The 19,244-nt window shown below is 40.9% G+C and overlaps 1 protein-coding gene across 20 annotated transcripts in view; it reads right to left on the reverse strand.

Moving 5' to 3' along the window:
• NEK11 (NIMA related kinase 11) overlaps positions 1 to 19,244 on the reverse strand; it is a 267,287-nt gene that overhangs the window by 149,614 nt on the left and 98,429 nt on the right. For 15 of the 20 annotated variants that reach the window (XM_044947220.2, XM_025291924.3, XM_025291906.3 and 12 more), the window contains 4 exons: positions 7,115 to 7,264; positions 6,943 to 7,021; positions 6,481 to 6,516; positions 3,328 to 3,413 (listed from right to left, as the gene is read on the reverse strand). The exons of 2 other annotated variants lie outside the window; for them this stretch is intronic. In XM_044947220.2, coding sequence (XP_044803155.2) covers positions 3,328 to 3,413; positions 6,481 to 6,516; positions 6,943 to 7,021; positions 7,115 to 7,264 — 351 coding nt within the window. The remainder of the gene's footprint in view (positions 1 to 3,327; positions 3,414 to 6,480; positions 6,517 to 6,942; positions 7,022 to 7,114; positions 7,265 to 19,244) is intronic. 3 more of the 20 variants (XM_025291940.3, XM_025291915.3, XM_025291900.3) reach the window with 1 other exon arrangement.

Here is a 19,244-nt window from a genome sequence, read left to right on the forward strand (position 1 = left end):
TGCAATTCTCAAGGCCAGAATACTGGAGTGAGTAGCCCGCTCCCTTCTCCATCGGATTTTCCCAACCCAGGGGTCAAACCCATGTCTCTCTCATTGCAGGCAGATTCTTTACCAGCTGAGCCACCAGGGAAGCAAATGCAGCAGCTGCATAAGGCTCATTGCTCAGTCGGGCTGGGGAGCAGGAGAGGTACAGCAGACACAGCTGGGATATGTGAGGAGTGTCTGTGGTAGCAGAGGCCTGCAGGGATTTGCTACAGCCTGAGGCAAGTAATATGCTTTCCCATGGAAGTTGGCCCCAGCTTGTGGGTCCCTCGGCAGTGCTAGACTACACAGGCTCCCAGTAAGGTATGGGCAGCAACCTGCCTTCTCACAGCTTGATGGTAGTTGCAGCAGCCTTCACACCCACTCCTGGGGTCACAGATTGCAGCAGTGGCCCATCATGCCTCTGGCACTTATAAAGGTGGTGTCCTGCCATCTGCAAGCATTCAAAGTTAGAAAGTCCCTTGTCTCTCTGGCTGGCCCAGGCTTTCCCCTGGGCTCCCTCAACTGTGGGCAGAGGAGCCTGGTAGGCTGCAGTCCACAGGGTTGCTAAGAGTTGGACACGATTGAGTGACTTGACTTTCACTTTTCACTTTTATGCATTGGAGAAGGAAATGGCAACACACTCCAGTTTTCTTGCCTGGAGAATCCCAGGGACGGGGAAGCCTGGTGGGCTGCTGTCTATGGGGTCGCACAGAGTCGGACACGACTGAAGCGACTTAGCAGCAGCAGCAGTCTATCTTCATGGCAGTTAAACCTGTCCTCTTCCTGGGGCCTGACTTCCAAAGACAGCCTCAGCACCCAGCCCCGACTCACCATGGCAGGCATGCAAACAAGCATCTCAGGCTGGGAAGTGCTGGTCGGCACTGATCCCTGTGCTGAATTCTCTCTGCTTTGCCTTCTGCTCACCTGTTGCTGTGCTCCCCTCTGAGGTTCTGAAGCTGCCCCCATTTCCCTCCATGAGGGGGTTTCCAAGTGTGTGGAAACTTTTCCTCCTTTATAGATCCCTCCCTGAAGCACAGGTGCTGTCCTGATCCCCTGTCCTGATCCCTTTTTTTTTTTTTTTTTTCTGATTTGTTTTGCCCTACCCTGTTACATGGAGATTACCTTAGAGGTCTTCTGCCAGTGTTCAGTAGATGCTCTGTAGGAGCTGTTCCACATACAGACGTATTTTTTATTTATTTATGGAGAGGAAGATGATCTCCACGTCTCACTCCTCTGCCATCTTGAAAGCCCCCCCTCCCCAGCAGGTATTTTCATGGCATAGTGATTAATTGCGTGGTTAAGAGCATTCACTGGGTTCATATCCTAGCTCTCAAAGTGAAAGTGAAAGTCACTCAGTCATGTCTGATTCTTTGCAACCCCATGGAATATACAGTCCATGGAATTCTCCAGGCTAGAATACTGGAGTGGGTAGCCTTTCCCTTCTCCAGAGGATCTTCCCAACCCAGGGATAGAACCCAGGTCTCCCGCATTGCAGGTGGATTCTTTACCATCTGAGCCACCAGGGAAGCCCAAGAACACTGGAGTGGGTAGCCTATCCCTTCTCCAGCAGATCTTCCCAACCCAGGAATTGAACCAGGGTTTCCTGCATTAGGCTACATGCTATATGCCTTTAGACAAGTTACTTAAGCTCTCTATGATCATTTAAATAATACTAATAATAGTACCTATTTTATACAGTCACTTTGAGGTTAAATGAGCTAATTCAGGCAAAGAGCTTATAACAGAGCAAAGCATATGGTCATTACCTCTGAAAATGTTAGCCAATATTATTCAAGAGCCTCTTTCTTCAGTTAAAGTAATGTGCATATGTTAAATGTACTGAAAGGTCTGCAGCCACATTCTTAATGGCATTTGGCTTGATTATAGCCCAATAGTGGAATGCCTTTTGCACTCAACTCCCTCCTGAAGAAACACTATGAGGAAATTTTAATGATTGCTAGGCAGTTCTCATTCTTCTGGAATATAGTTTGGACCAGAACCTCCAGGGGCCATGCAGTTTTCAGGAATACATATGCCCTTAGTCTTTGTAAGACCAAAAAGAACCCTCAAAACAGAGTCATATATCTTGAAAATAACAGTGACAATTTGAAATCAATATCTCATAATGTGAAAGACCACCCAAAGAATTGAATCCGAGCACACTAAATTGTAAGCACAGTTAGGCAAACTGTTCCACAATTACAGTGCAAATTGATAGCTCAAATAAGTCCATTATTTTAAAAATAAGGTATCTACTATTGTCACGTATCCTGTTAACAAAATAAAATGAGAAGTTTCAAGCACTCTTGAAAAATTAGGTAGTAACCCAAGAAAACTAGGTTACAGGAGCATGCCTAAAGATATATCTCTTAAGGTACAGGGTATTTTAACTGGAAACCATGCATTAAAAAATGACTGAATACCTTTGATGGACCAGTTCCCTCAGTTTGAATGTGGATATGGAAGACAAACACAGCACAGTTGAGAAACCACTGGGAGATAGAGAAGCAAATTTGTGTAATCTGGCCTTGAAGATCAAGCTGTTAATGGCTAAAGTTCTTACTTCACAGCCTTACACAACTCTGGGAGGGACTGTCACTCTCATTGGGTCCTCACAAAATTAAATACAGTTCCGTTAGCAAAATTATAGATTTGGTCTTCTCAGTGGTGCCCTCTGGAGTTGTGCAGTAACAGCCTGCACAGCTGCACATGGCTATTCTGACATAAAATAGTATTCTAGGCTCTTGTAAGTTATGGCATAGGAACTCTGAATCAGGCAGGAGAGAAAATATGAAACACACATTCTCTAGTTCTTATGTACATCTCAAGAAAGTAAATTCTGGCCTATTTTCAATCGTCCCAAGACTCCACAATGTCGACTTTTCAATAGATACTCTGCCAGTTCCTGTTAAACAAACAATATGTGATAGCCATTTATGCTTAATCTGAATGTTCATAAGCATAAATGTCACTAAATGCTTGAAAGATAAATTTCTTTATATACTTACAGTGCAACTGCAGAGCTACCCTGCAGATCTGTAAGCTTTGTAGCTTTGTAGAGGTTTAAACTTTTATGGTTTGTAGAGGTTTGTAGAGGTTTAACCTTTTATGGTTTCAATTTGCTACTACCTGGGGCAAAGGGATTTGAAACATCAAGTTACTGAAGCTCCTTAATTTCTTGGCAAGACTTAAGTGAATTCTAGGATACTCCATGCAGTCAGCTTATCGCTAATAGATTTTTTAAGATAAATGCATTTAACATTTATACTCAATGGGCTTTTTTTAAATAAAGCAATTACTTACACAGCATTAATTATATAAGCTGCCTCCTCCTGACTATTCAAATTCTTGTCTTCCAGGGCCATTTCTGAATATCGACACATCAGGTCCTGAAAAAAGAACAGCCATAACATGCCTTAAAGAATCCTCTTCAGGGATGAAGAGGCATAAAATGACCAGGGGCCTTTTCTGATGTGTGATACTATTGACCGTGTCTGGGGCTTGAAATCAAACCCACCAGTAACATTTTTCCTTCTGTAAAGGGTTTAAAACATTACACAGCAGCTCCTGTGGGGTCAGGCCCCTGCCCACCTCTCTAACCTCATATTGCTCTGCCTGCTCTCTCACTTCCAGTCACAAAGACACATATAGGCCTTTTCTCAGCTCCAAGAACACAGCTTTCTCCCACCTCAGGGCTGTTAGTGGACAATGTCTTGACTCCCAGTGAAACCAAGCAGAAACTTATGGGGCTCCTGGGCAAGAAAGTCTGTGTCACCTGTTTCTCTCATTTACAGGGAATAGACTCAGCCTCCATGACCTTCCCTGATTCCAAAGGGCAGGTTCAAATAGCTGTTGATTAGGGAAGGGAGGGGATGCAGAGACAAGGGAGGAGTAGGCAAAACACAACAGTGCAGCCTTGGGGCGGAGCCCTGGTTCCCCGTCGAGGGATGCGTATAACAGTATCTCTGAGTTCTTCTGCAGAACTAAAACCCTGAATACATGGAAGATGTTAACTACTTGAGGAAGCATTCCTCATTCCACAGAGAAGGTCACAGTTGGATAATTTCAGGGTCCACAGAAGCTCATCAGGAGATCACTTGAGCCCTGCACACACCCTGACCCTTATCAGTAACCCCAGCCTTGAGCCATTGCAAAAAAGTGAAAAGTGAAAGTGAAGTTGCTCAGTCTGACTCTTTGTGACCCCATGGCCTGTAGCCTACCAGGCTCCTCTAACCATGGGATTTTCCAGGCAAGAATACTGGAGTGGGTTGCTATTTCCTTCTCCAGGAAATCTTCCCAACCCAGGAATTGAACCCGGGTCTTGCATTGTAGGCAGACACTTTACTGTCTGAGCCACCAGGACCCCTGGGTGGGAACACACAGTTTTGAGGGCATGAGCCCGCTGTGTCCCTCTTTGTCTGACAAAGCAATAAAGCTATTCTTTTCTACCTTACCCAAAGCTCTTGTCTCCAACATCTGACTCAGCACTGGTGCACAGAGGCTAAGTTTCAGCATCACCAGGGCCAGGACTAGGGTAAGAGGGCACTCACCTCTCAGGTGCAAATTTAAGGGGCACAAGAAACTCAGTAACTAAGATAAATAATATTTTAATACAATAATATTTTTTTTAATTAATGACAAAAAGCCTTGGAGAATACAATATCAAATCCAGTCCTGAACTTGCACCATTCCACCTCACTTTCTTTTCAAGCTGACCTTAGGTCTACTTGCCAGCAAAACCAATTTACTGACACCAGATTGTGGTGCAGGAAAGTACAGTGTTTATTGCAGGGTGCCAAGAAAGGAGTATGGGCACCTAATATTCAAAAGACCCAAAATCCCTGATAGCTTTCAGGGAAGGGTTGTTTTTTTCCCCCAAACTTTAAATTTGTGTATTGGCATACCGCTGATTCACAATGTTGTGGTAGTGTCAGGTGAACAGTGAAGGGACTCAGCCGTACACGTACATGTATCCATTCTCCCCCAAACCCTACCTCCACCCACTCTGGCACATAACTTTGAGTAGAGTTCCATGTGCTAAACAATAGGTCCTTGTTGGTTATCCGTTTTGAATATAGCAGTGTGTACATGACATTAGGGAAGGTTTTTTAAAGGCCACATTTGGGTTGATGGTTGCAGCTCACAGACTTCTTAGGATTAGTAGATGGTGAGGTGACAGGTAGGGTGGTGTTTTGGAAATCTTAATCATCAACCAGTCTGAGGTCTACGTACTGGTGGTCATCATATAGTCACCACCTGGGTAGGGGGTCTAGGCTATCTTACTTTTCTTGCTTGACTGCTTTTCTTTTGTTTCTGCATTCCCTCATTTCTCTAATTAGTAATGGTTTGAGTCTGCATTTTGGAACTCAGGCGAGAGCTAGGAGACTAAAAAAGCCTTTTTCTACAGTAATAGTGGACATGGAGGGACTTTCATCCCTGGGAAAGCTCTGCAGTGTCCTGCTTCATTTTACCTTCACCTTAATCCTAGCCTTGTTGGATCCTGTCCTTGAACTTTTGGTACTTTGCTACTATGGGTTTTTTATTAGCATCACTTTGGATTTTTTAAACATTGCATTACAACATAGTTTATTTTGATTACCGAGTTTTGGGCATCCTCTTTAATTTTGCACCAGGGCAAATGCCTCACTTGTCTCACCCCATTCCCAGGGAATCCATTGGATACCTTGTGAATTGTTTGTCAGCTCACATACCCTTCATTGTGGTTTTGATCACAATAGCCAGCGTCTTCTCAGAAGTCTGCCCTCAGACAAGAGGACAGCTATGATCAGGGAGAGCTACAAGCAGCAGGGAGCTCCTACCACCTCCTCTTCCTGTCATGCTCATCTCACATCTTTAGGGGTTCCTCCTCCAGGGAATATCACCAAAGTCAGAGCTTTGTAGCACCCACTCCATGTGATCCCAACATTCTCACTCAGGCTTCTGTAGGGCTGGCTGCTTCTCACTGTCTCACTGATGTTGCAACGTCAACCTGCTCCTTCTCTGACCAACAAAGCCCTTCCTTTACTGTATTTCACAGCATCCTGTTTTCTTTCTTCTTAGTGTTTCTGATAGTTTACAATTATTTTATTTACTTGCTTACTTTTACTCGGTTATTGGATCCTCTTACTAGCAGTCAAGCTTCAAAGGACAGAAGCCATATCTATGCCTGTCATTTAACCAACCTCCCCCCAGCCCTGGAGAGTCAGCACAGTGCTCAGTGCTCCACTAACAACTGCACATCAAGTCAGCATCCCTGCTTGCTGTGGACTGAGAACTGGATACTGGTGAAAAGGTGTGCCCATTTGTGAAGGTGAATGACTGCTTTATGGGTCCACTTAAAATTATTCATAAAATTAAAGGAAATCTGCCTGATGGATTTGGATTATAAAAGCCTATAAAATCTAAAACAAACAAAAACAAAACCTCCTGAGAGGATATCATTTTCTGTTTTCTTACCATTGAAGGCAGATTCTCTGCATCAGAATGTCTAATCTACAGGAAAACAAAATAAACTCAGCTAAGCAATAAAAAGTATTATTAGGATACAAAATAAAGGAGTAGAATAATAAAGGCCTAATGAAACCTTCAGATTTTGCATCATTAGTAGAACATTGTTATACTGGCAGGAATACACTTACAAAGTATCGAGGAAAGATTTGTGAGTCAAGAGTTCTTAAAGACAGATATTGCTGTTAGGGAGAAAATTACAATTCTAACTTCTCATATCTGGGGCACCAGGGAACTGGAGTCCATACACCTTCTTTGGCAAAGAGACTGACTACTAACAATTTCCCCCAGCTTTTAAAAAATTTCTTGTTTCTTCTTTCTGACTGATTCTTTAATGCAGCACATCTTCAAGTCCTAGAAGATATATAAATGCTAATATGTACTTCCCAGTACCTCTTTCATTTTAAATACCTGTAGTTGTTCATCAATGTAAGGAAGTTTTAGAATTTCTATTGCAGATGGTCTCAATGAAGGACTCTTGTTCAACATGCTGTAATGTTTAAAAAGAAGATTATTTTTCAAGTGAACTAAAATGTAAGCAAAATTTAAAATTGTTTATGCAGCAATACATTTCTTTCCATACCTTTCCATAATGGCATTCAGCTGTCTTGGGTATCTCTCAGGGAGAGAAGGAGTGTCTCCTTCAACAATTTTTAAAACAATGGATAAGAAATTGGAGCCAGTGAATGCATGATTCATGCAGCACATCTCATACAAAATGCATGCCAGGGACCTGAAGACACAGTCAAAGAATCTGAATGAGGAATAAATGTCCTCTTTTAAATTTGATCATCATACAAAGTACAAAACCTCAGATGTGCTAGGGCACTGGATGTGAGGCATTAACATACACTTTGTTTTCTACTTAAATACATGTTTATTAAAAAAAAAAAAGGAAAAATTGAAAGAAGAAAGCACAAAATGCAAGTCTGAATGAACACCTTTTGTCAGAGGAGAGCAAACAATCCAACAGGAATATGCCTATACAGAGTAGGGGCTCAATAAATATTTGATAAAGGTAGTAAGGAATCTTTGAATTAACCACTTTGAAGGAAAAATAAAATGCAGATAAAAACTGTCTTCCTAAGGCAGTTCAGTTAGTGTTATATATGCAAAATGAAATTTAAATCTATTAGCCTAGCCTTCCCTCTAATGTGTGCCCAAGAATTTTGAAAAGGAAGCTGACATCTTTATTAGTTTTCTAAATAGAATCCATTTGCAAATAGGGTGGGAGAGTGGTTGCCTGCAGCTCATATTAATGTGCATAAATTCTCCCTTCAGGAGTATGAAACAGAATATTAAGGTTCTAGATCAGTCCAACAGTAATTTGTAATAACTATGCAAATCACTCATCTCTAAACCAGTAGAAAAATATTTTAAATAATCTACATCATTAAGAAAACTAAGGGGAAATTTCTGCCTGAACTTAGTGTTAGGAAAGAATTTTTCTCCTGAATAATGGGTTAATTTTACCTTCTGGGTATTTTTAATTATATAACTAGCCAGGTCTCCCTTTTCTTATTAGTTGTTTGAAAGATCAGAAATAAATTTGCCACTGACCTTGTGTACCTGTGTTTTATGTAACTTCAAACATAAAAGGCAAAGTATATTATCAATATATACATACATACATGAATACTGTCTTTTTAATCATTTTGTGGGTGTTCAACAAAATGTGCATTTGTAAGAAAATCCTGGATGCATACATTGAAAATGTTTCTGTTCCAGTAAATAATAATACTAAAAATTTTTTAATGATTGATACTTTACATATTACAAAGCGCTTTCATACAGATCTCAACAGAGCCTCATAATTTCCCAGTGAAATAGAGCCAATAACATATTTTCCCCCTTTTTGACATGATGAAACTGGCTCAGAGAAGTTAAATGACTTGGTTTAAGTTAAACTGACTCCTGAGTTAAGTATTTTTCTTTTCAAATATGAGACTATTCCCATTATAGAACACTAGAAATAAGGGGCGGAGAAGGCAATGGCACCCCACACCAGTACTTTTGCCTGGTAGGAGGAGGCAATGGCACCCCACTCCAGTACTTTTGCCTGCCTGGAGGAGCCTGGTGGGCTGCAGTCCATGGGGTCACTAAGAGTCGGACACTAATGAGCGACTTCACTTTCACTTTTCACTTTCATGCACTGGAGAAGGAAATAGCAACCCACTCCAGTGTTCTTGCCTGGAGAATCCCAGGGATGGGGGAGCCTGGTGGGCTGCCATCTATGGGGTTGCACAGAGTTGGACACAACTGAAGTGACTTAGCAGCAGAAATAAGGGGATGTTAGGAGAAATTACATGATATTGACTAGAACAGCAAACTCAATGTCAACTTTATAAACTATGAAAATTATTTGAAGCTCAATAAATTTTCATCTATCTGTAAGACTATTAAATGGTATTTGGTATAGATGCACATATTTAGATTTCTATACCCAGAAAAACAATTTCTTTCAAATAAAGGTGAAACAAACACATTTTTAGACAAAGAAAAATTGAGAGAATTCATGGCAACAGGAAAGCACTAAAATCCTAAAAGGGAGTTCTTCCAACAGATGGACAATGATCCCAGACAGAAATAAGAAATGAAAGAAGGAGTGAAGAACACTGGAAAAAGTAACTTTTAAATATGTTTAATCAACACGAACTCAATAAAACAATATTAACTATCTTGTGGGATTTAAAATGACATAGAATAATGCTTTTGACAAAAATAATGCAAAATACAGAAGAGGGTAAATAAAGTATCATAAGATCCTAACATTACTAAAAAAGTGGTAAAAGTAGTAATTTTTGTTGTTGTTTAGTCACTAAGTCATGTCCGACTCTGTGACCCTATGGATTGTAGCCGGACAGCTTTCTCTGTCCATGGGATTTTCCTGGCAAAAATACTAAAGTAGGTTGTCATTTTCTTCTCCAAGGGATCTTCCCAACTCAGGGATCGAACCCATGTTTCCTACATTAGTAGGCAAATTCTTTACCACTGAACCATCAGGGAAGCCCTGGTAATTTTTACTAGACAGTAGTAAATCAAGATTCTCGATCATCTGAGCCACCAGGGAAGCCAAGTCAAGAATGCATATTGTAACTGCTAGAGTTACCAACACCCACTCCAGTGTTCTTGCCTGGAGAATCCCAGGGACGGGGGAGCCTGGTGGGCTGCCATCTATGGGGTCGCACAGAGTCGGACATGACTGAAGCGACTTAGCAGCAGCATTAGCAGCAGAGTTACCACCAGAAGAATGGTAAAACAATGTATAACTGACAAGTGTAAAACTAACCAGTTACTAGAGGGAAAAAAATCAAACAATAAAAATTAAATTAAAACCAAAAAAGCAAGAAAGGACAAAAGAACATAAAACAAGTGAGATGTGAAGATTAAAAAGAAGACAAACTGTCATTAAGCATTTCAACATGATTATGGATATCAAAAAGGTCAAAAGACACTACAAACTACTAGAATTAACAATTGAATTTAGCAAGGTTGTTGGATACAAAGGTCATTTCTATAAGCCTGAGACAAACAAATTTTAAAAACAAAATTTTAAATGTCCTTTACATTAACATCACAAAATGTCAAATATGTAGGAATAAATTAAACACAACATGTGCAAGACCCTTCACTATAGCCTTAGTACTCTGCTGAGAGAAATTAAAGAAGATCTTAAAAAAAAAAAAGGAGGGATAAATTCACACTCTTGGATTGGGACATTCAATATTCTGAAGATATCAATTTTCCCCAGAAGATCTATAGATCTAATGCAATATAAATCCAAATCCTAGCAGACATTTTTGTAGCTGACTCTAAAGTTTACATGGAATTACAAAAGGAAAAGGGTAGCCAAGGCAACTGAAGATGAATAAGTTTGGAGGTTCTGTATTACCAAACAGCAAGATTATTATGAAGTTACATTTCTTATGAAAGTATGATACTGGCAAGGAAGAAAAAAATATAGCAGTGGAACAAAATACAGATCAAACCAGATCTGCACATAGTCAACTAGTTGACTAATGCAAAGATAAACTACACTGTGGTAGAGAGAAAGATGATCTTTTTAATAAATTATGCTTGGACAGTTGAACATCCATATGGAAAATATTACATACAAATGCCTCTCTCACATCATATTCAAGCACTAAAACCAATTAAAGGTGGGTCTAAATGAAAATAGAGTCATAAAAGAGAAAACAGGTAGACATCTGCCTGATCTTGGTGTAAGCAAAGATTTTTTTAAGTAAAATGCAAAAAACATGAACCATAAAGTTAGGGACTGATAAATGGACTTCATTAAAATTATAAACATCTATTCACAAAGTCAAATCTGGGTTTCATGAAGACATAATTCTACCTGAGTCATACTTGACGAATGTATTGGGGTTATAAAAAGATGAGGAACTATCTGGCTAGATAGATCATGGAACAATTAGATTTAGAGGACAACTCAGTAATCAATTTTGATGCAAAACTACTCCCTTTTTTGGAAATCCTCTCAGCTACACTGAATGCATGCTGCTTTCCATTTACCTATTTTATTTTGAGCTACTGATATTGACTGTGCTGCAGCACACGGAGACTTTGGGATAGCATATTCAAAAGCAGAGACATTACTTTGCCAACAAAGGTCCGTCTAGTCAAGGCTGTGGTTTTTCCTGTGGTCATGTATGGATGCGAGAGTTGGACTGTGAAGAAGGCTGAGCGCCGAAGAATTGATGCTTTTGAACTGTGGTGTTGGAGAAGACTCTTGAGAGTCCCTTGGACTGCAAGGAGATCCAACCAGTCCATTCTGAAGGAGATCAGCCCTGGGATTTCTTTGGAAGGAATGATGCTAAAGCGGAAACTCCAGTACTTTCGCCACCTCATGCGAAGAGTTGACTCATTGGAAAAGACTCTGATGCTGGGAGGGATTGGGGGCAGGAAGAGAAGGGGACGACAGAGGATGAGATGGCTGATGGCATCACTGACTCGATGGACATGAGTCTGGGTGAACTCCAGGAGTTGGTGATGGACAGGGAGGCCTGGCCTGCTGTGATTCATGAGGTCGCAAAGAGTCGGACACGACTGAGCGACTGAACTGAACTGAACTGAACTGAACTTGCTGCAATTCATGGGGTCGCAAAGAGTCAGACACAACTGAGCTACTGAATTGAACTTGTGGAAAGGGGTCTGCTATGGTCCCAGTGCACCTATCTGGCACGGGAGCCAGTAAATGAAATATGAGACAATATGATCGTAGAAACTTTGATGACATTTGGGGCAAAAGATTTTTTGATTATCCTGTACCAGTTTTACAATCTATCTACTATGTATACTTTGTATTCTAATGACTATACATATATGTAGCTATATGTCTATGTTTTAATTTTCTCCAGTTTCCAACCAGGCATATCTACATGGGAATAATTACATTATCTCAAACTCATCACTTCTATCCTTTTTGAAAGCTCTTCTCTTATTTGACTCCCAGGTCTTAAATATGGCAATGCAACAGCAGGGAACGGTCAGGGGACAGGAGATGAGTTGAAAAAAACAAGAGATATATTTTACTTAGAAGTCTGCAACTTGCATTCCTTCCCCCCACCCCCACCCCCTGCAAAATACAGCCAACTGTGAAGAAGTAAACAAATAAATCCCTGAGGGGGTGAATGTGGCAGTGAAAGGGAAGACTGGGATCAGGTGTATGAAGCAAATTATACCTGAATTCCATAAACTTGCCATCTGTCCAAATCGACCAGAACTGCCCAGAGGATTTCTGAAGCACAGATTGATAATGAATTGCAAATGTAACTCTGACTTTGTCTTGTCTCAAGATGAATAAATTTTACTCTTTGAAATTTGCCCTGATTCTGCAAAGAAGAGCCTACCCCACAGTGGTGCATGACTTTAGTGATGGAAATTTTACTGATCTTCTAGATAATATGTTTACTTGGTATAAGCAAGGACTACCCTAACATATTCATCTGGAAAAAAGTATATATAATTTAAGCAGCTGAATAAGTAGAGTAATAGAAATTGAATACAAGTATAGCAGGTTTTGCTTTAATATGTTACCCTAAACAAAAGTCTTTAGTGTAGTAATGTTAAAAATCAACATAAACTCAGTCAATATGATGAATGTCTCTGGGGCTGCTTGAACAAATTTTAAGAAGTATATATTAATAACTACTATCTATTAAGGGCCAATCATATCCCAGAATCTGTAGTGGTTCTTCCCAAGCTTTAATGTGCATACAAATCTCCCAAGGAATTTGTTAGAATGCTAGTTCTGAGTATTTGGGGAGAAATGGTGGTTACATTGGGAGCATAGTTTCTGTATCTTCCTTGAATCCTCATGTAAAACAGAGCAGCTAGATAGCAAAACTTAAAACCAGGGCCAACATTTTCAACAAAGTTAGGTGACAAAGTATCTCCTTGAGCCTCAAGGTACAAGTATATGGAGACAAATCACAATTGCCACATGACCTGCATAATGTCAGCATCTGTGTGAGAAGAAGCAGAGTCAATGGAGTGAGTGACTGAGAGACAAAACAACAAAAGACCCTCAAAACAGTCAACAGGTACTCGCTGAAAAGCACAGGGGGCCAATCTAAGAACAGCAGCTAAAACTCATAGGGGTTCTGCCCAATCCAAAATCAGAGGGAATGCGAGAAACCCCAGGGTAAGGCCTAAAGGGACTGGAGCAGGAAGATCACAGGGCAGAGGGGAAACAAAAAGGAAAGAGTTTTTGATCGTTAGCTGCTCTTGGGGTCATGGTCATGGACTCCACACAAACCATAAAGTCTGGGAAATAAACATGGATAGCTCAAAGCTGGGTTGAGAGATGGGTTGGCAACAATGATGAAAGCATCTTTCCAATGCCAACTGTTACTCAGCCCCTCGCTGCACAGAGGCTGCTTGCGGCAGCAGCATGCATTGCTCCTGTGACATAAGAGACTTCACATGTTGGAATCTAAAGAACGGTACAAATGAACTTATTTACAAGACAGAAATAAAATTACAGATGTAGAAAACAAACTTACAGTTACCAGAGGGTAAGGGGAGGAGGGGTAAATTGGAATTGGGGGGTTGACATATACACGCTACTATATATAAAACAGATAATAATCAGAACCTGCTGTATAACACCGGAAACTCTGCCCAATGCTCTGTAATGACCCATATGGGAGAAGAATCTAAAAAAGAGTAGGTTTATGTATATGTATAACCTGCTGCTAAGTCGCTTTAGTCATGTCCGACTCTGTGCAACCCCATAGACAGCGGCCCACCAGGCTCCCCCATCCCTGGGATTCTCCAGGCAAGAAGAACACTGGAGTGGGTTGCCATTTCCTTCTCAATGCATGAAACTGAAAAGTGAAAGGGAAGTCGCTCAGTAGTGTCCGACTCTTCTCGACCCCATGGACTGCAGCCTACCAGGCTCCTCTATCCATGGGATTCTCCAGGCAAGAGTACTGGAGTGGGGTGCCATTGCCTTCTCTGATGTATAACCTAGACAGTGTATTAAAAAGCAGAAACATCACTTTGCTGACAAAAGTCCATCTAGTCAAAGCTATGGTTTTTCCAGTGGTCAAGTATGGATGTGAGAGTTGGACCATAAAGAAGGCTAAGCACCGAAGAATTGATTCTTTTGAATTGTGGTGCTGGAAAAGACTCTTGAGAGTCCCTTGGACTGCAAGGAGATCAAACCAGTCAACACTAAAGGAAATCAACCCTGAATATTCATTGGAAGAACTGATGCTGAAGCTGAAGTTCTAATACCTTGGTCACCTGATGTGAAGAGCTGACTCATTGGAAAAGACCCTGATGCTACGAAAGATTGAAGGCAAAAGGAGAAGGGGGCAGCAGAGGATGATATGGTTAGATAGCATCACTGACTCTATGGACGTGAATCTGAGCAAATTCTGGGCGATGGTGAAGGACAGAGGAGCCTGGCATGCTACAGTCCATGGGGTCGCTAAGAATCAGACATGACTTAGCAACTGAACAACAATGACAAAAATAAATGATTCACTTTGCTGTACACAAGAAACTAACATAACATTGTAAATCAACCACACTCGGATAAAATTCTTTTTTAAAAAAAGATACTTTACACTTTGAGTGAATGGTTGTGTTCCAATGGCTTTCATCATCTTTGATAGTCTCCGGAGGCTCTTTTAAGATGGCCTTAGCCTTAGGACTTCCTGGTGGTTCAGTGGTTAAGAATCTGCCTTGCAATGCAGCAGGGGGGATGCAGGTTCCATCCTTGGTTAGGGAACTCAAATCCCACATGTCACACAGCAAATAAGTCCTCATGCCACAGCTACTGAGCCCTCCTGCCACATCTAGAGAATAATCCATGCACAGAAATGAAAGATCTCGCATGCCCCTGCTCTTTCTCTAAGCACTAGAAAGGCTCATTTCAGACCAGGACACAGCCTGGGTCCTGGACCTATGACACTGGAGCAGGAGCAGAGCAGGCTTGCAACCTGGAGCAGAGGCTCAGGCCACCTGCAGTTCTCATGTAATGTGAAGAAGAAATACATTTTATAAGTATCTCAGAGATTTTTGGAGCTCTTTGTTATTTCAGCAAAACCAACTTGTACACCATCCCCTCATGTAACAGTCTTCAGCAGCTTCTCATCCCACAGAAGGTAAAATCCAAGGTCCTCCCTATGGTCATTCACCACATGAACCCTGACTGCCTCCTCAGCCATGTGGATTTATTGCACATCCCCGCCCCCCCCCCGCCCCCCCCCACACACACACACTCACACTTTGTCCTCAGCTAGCTGGAGGACACTGAGCAGAGCTTCCCTTTGGAAGGACTATACTTCCATGTCCTTATAGTGCTCTCAGGGGCTTTCAGGAGTCAGAGAAGGCCCAGGTCACTTGCAACTACTTTCAAATTCTCAGTATATTTTGAAAATGAAAAAACACCAAAATGGAGTTTGAAAAATTAGATTTTGAAAATTTTACATCTAATAACACTGCAGCCTACTTCCATGCACGTCCACCCCTCCTCCCCCAGTGGATACCCTCCTCCTTCAGTCATGGGCACTGGATCTTTCTGCCTGAAAGGCATTTGTCAGACTTTTCTCTATCCTTCCCATCCTAAGCAGCATCATCCACTCTCTGAGACTGCAGCTGATGCTCTGCACACTCACCCTGGCTCACCCCTTTTACATCAGAGCCTTGTGCATATGGCAATTTATGTCTGCCAATCTTTTGAAGACAAAGTCTAGAACTTTCATGTTTATCTTGATCTTTCTTTCTTTTGGTGAACACCTCATGGGCAAGACAGAATACGGCTAAGGGAGCTGGACATCCTGGTAAACTGTCTTCTGGATGGCAAGGGAAGCCCTAACTTGAAGCATTTATTGGTTTCTGTGAGGTTCAGAAGAGATGTGGATAGTGGAGTCTTGTGAGCTGGTCTGAGCTGGCTCCTGTACACCACTGAATTATGGGAGGGATGGCAAGATGGTGCTAGAGTGAGAAGGTGGTCCAAGGCTGGGGCGAGCAGGAGAAGAGGAGTCAGGAAGAATGGAGGGAGGGTCTGAGGCACACAGAGAAGCTGCCGATCCAGCTTCTCAGCCGAGGCCCAGGTTCTTGGGCTCCATCCATCAAATGCACGTGCAAGCAGTACCAGACTGCCGTGCTGCACAAGCCACTTCTCTTCAGTCACTTCTTAAACTTCTTAAATAAGGAAAATGAACAGTGTCAGCTTGTTACAATGGAGACCCTGACTAGGAGCTGAGTCTCAACTCCGCTTTACTGTCCTCCTGACAAAGCCTATTCTAGTCACCACTAAAAATAATAAAGCACCTCATAACCTAATGCCTTCAAACAACAATAATGATTCTGCTCATGAATTTATTCTCTCAGAAATTGACAAAGACAGCTTGAATCTTCTTTCCACGGCATTTTCTGGGCAAGCTCAGTTGAGGTTGGAAGATCCATTTCCAAGTCACTCACATGACTGGCTGATAGGTGTTGGCCATCATTTAGAAGCTTGGCCAGGGCTAAAGGCCAGAGGCCTTGATTCCTTACACTAGACTTCCAGTGTGCTATACACAGGCTTTCTCACAGCACAGCAGCTGAATTCCAAGAGCAAAGATCTCAAGAGAATCAGACAGAAACAGTGTCATCTTCTGTGACCCAGACTCAGAAGTCACATAATATCAGTTCGTCCATAATCACAGTCAATAAATCCCTTTATTCACTTAGCAAATAAACAAGCAAATAACAAGCCCAGAGAAAGGGGAGTGAGAAGAGTTGATACAATATATTATCTAAAATATCCAGTTTTCCTGAAGAATTTCCTGTTTATCCACTTCCATCCCCCTTAGACTCTTGGTGGCAAGATCTGCCATAACACAGCAATGGGCAGAGATGTGTTCGGTGATTCTTATATGCTTTGCTGACAGGAGAAATTGTGCCTTGAATATTTTCCTGTAGCTTCCACTCATGTAGTCCTTGGCCAGCTCATACAAGCTAAGGTGCATGTTGATGAGTGGATTAAGAAACCGCAAGCAAGGGGAACCACTGATGTCTCTGAATTTTTTCGCCTAAGAATTTAAAGTTGTTGAACTAAATGGAAAACTCTGATATTTCCCTTGTTGTTTTTACAAATGAATTCCAGTCATTGTGAAGCATTTTTCAGGGTAGGCTATCGGAACCATTCCAACTTGTGTGTCAACAATCTTCTTGAAGTTGAGCTAGAACAGAAGTTTCATATCCACATTGTAACTCATGTCCGTAAGAGTGACTGGCGTGAATCCTTGTATCTCATTGCTTTAATTCACACTTCTTGGTTTACTAGTAAATTGAACTTCTCTTCACCAAATGGAGTTTTAAAGTCCTTTTCTGGCAACTTCCCATCCATTGTTGATTTTAAAAGTAGGAACTCCTTAGCTTTGCCGTTCTGCTGTTGCTGTTGTCTCGGCAGTTCATTTGTAAGAATTTTTGGATCTGCTAGACTTTGACATTGCCTTATAGATATGTCTCAAAAACTTACTGTATGCTTCATACATATTGTAATATATGTCTGAAAGTTCTTTATTTCTTTCACTAGGAGGTGAAGCTTAACTCCCCTCCTGTTATGTGTGGGCTGGACTTAGTGACTCTCTTCTAATAAATAGAGAATAGAAAGTAGAATAGAAATGGAAAAGCAATAACTTTATGGTGGAGAAAACTGGCAGACATCAATTAACCTAGTGACCAAAGCTGATATCACCAGTATTAGGTCATGCTGACATCATACATTTCCTGATAAACTGTGATGAGACAGACACATCACTTTTATGGCATTCTTACAAAAATTGGTTTGTCCTCCAATTTTCCCCCAAACCCCATTGAATCAAGAGAAAATACTGGCCAAATCCAAACTGAATAACTTTTTTTTTTTTTAACTGAATAACTTTTTACAAAATACCTGACCAGTATTCTTCAAAACCATCAGGAGCAACAAGGACATGTCTGATAAACTTAAAACTTTAATAAACTTAGGAAATGACTGAGTGCAATGACTTACACTCAAATGACGTTTAGTTGATAGTAATGTATCAATGTTAATTTCTTAGTATTGATAAATGCACAATGATTATGTAAGATAACACTGTGTGTATGTGTGTGATCAGTCATGTCTGACTCTTTGCAACCCCATGGACGGTATCCCACCACGCTCCTCTGTCCGTGGAATGTTCCATTCAAGAATACTAGAGTGGGTTGCCATTTCCTTCTGAAGGGGATCTTCCTGACCCAGGACTGAACCCACGTCTCTTGTATCTCCTGTATTGGCAGGTGGATTCTTAACCACCGTACTACCTGAGAAACCCCAAGATAACACCAGAAAATACAAATTTTAGAATTTTTGTTCTATTATGTGAAAAATACCATCGAAATTTTGATAGCAATTGCACTAAATCTGTAGATTGCTTTGAGTAGGATGGACATTTTAAAAATATTATTTTTTTCCAACCCATGAGCACAAAATATCTATTTGCTTCTCTTCAACTTCTTTCATTAACATCGCAGTTCTCAGTGTACAGGTCTTTCACTCCTTGGTTAATAAAAGTGTAGGCATCTTTGTCTTGTTCTTGATTGTAAAGGAAAATCTTTCAGCTTTCCATGATTGTGTATGAACATGACGTTAGCTATGGACCTGTCATATAAGCCCTTTATTATGTTGAAGTATAGCCCTTCTATACTCATGTTGAGTGATTTTATTAGAAATGAATGTTGAACTTTGTCAAGTGCATTTTTCTGCATCTATTGAGATGATTATATGATTTTTATCCTTATTTTGGAAATGCAGTGTTTCACATTGACTACTTTGTGGATGTTGAACAATTCTTGCAATCCTAGAATAAATCCCAATTGATCATGAATAAAAATAAATTTAAAAATTAAAATGTCCAGTTTTCACAAGTTATGAAACATGCAAAGAAACAGGAAAGAATGATCCATATAGGAGAAAAACAGCAGGCAAGATGAACTACCCAACAGAGCCCAGATGTCAGACTTAACACACAGGATTTTCTAGTAGCCATTTCAAATATGTTCAATGAACTAAAGGAAACAGTATTTAAAGGAATAAAGTATGATTAAAATGTCATACGAAATGGAGATTATCAGTTCAGTTCAGTTCAGTTGCTCAGTCATGTCCGACTCTTGGTGACTACATGGACCACAGCACGCCAGGCTTCCTTGTCCATCACCAACTCCTGGAC

The sequence above is a fragment of the Bubalus bubalis genome, chromosome 1 (genome assembly GCF_019923935.1).
Source record: "Bubalus bubalis isolate 160015118507 breed Murrah chromosome 1, NDDB_SH_1, whole genome shotgun sequence".
NCBI lineage: Eukaryota > Metazoa > Chordata > Mammalia > Artiodactyla > Bovidae > Bubalus > Bubalus bubalis.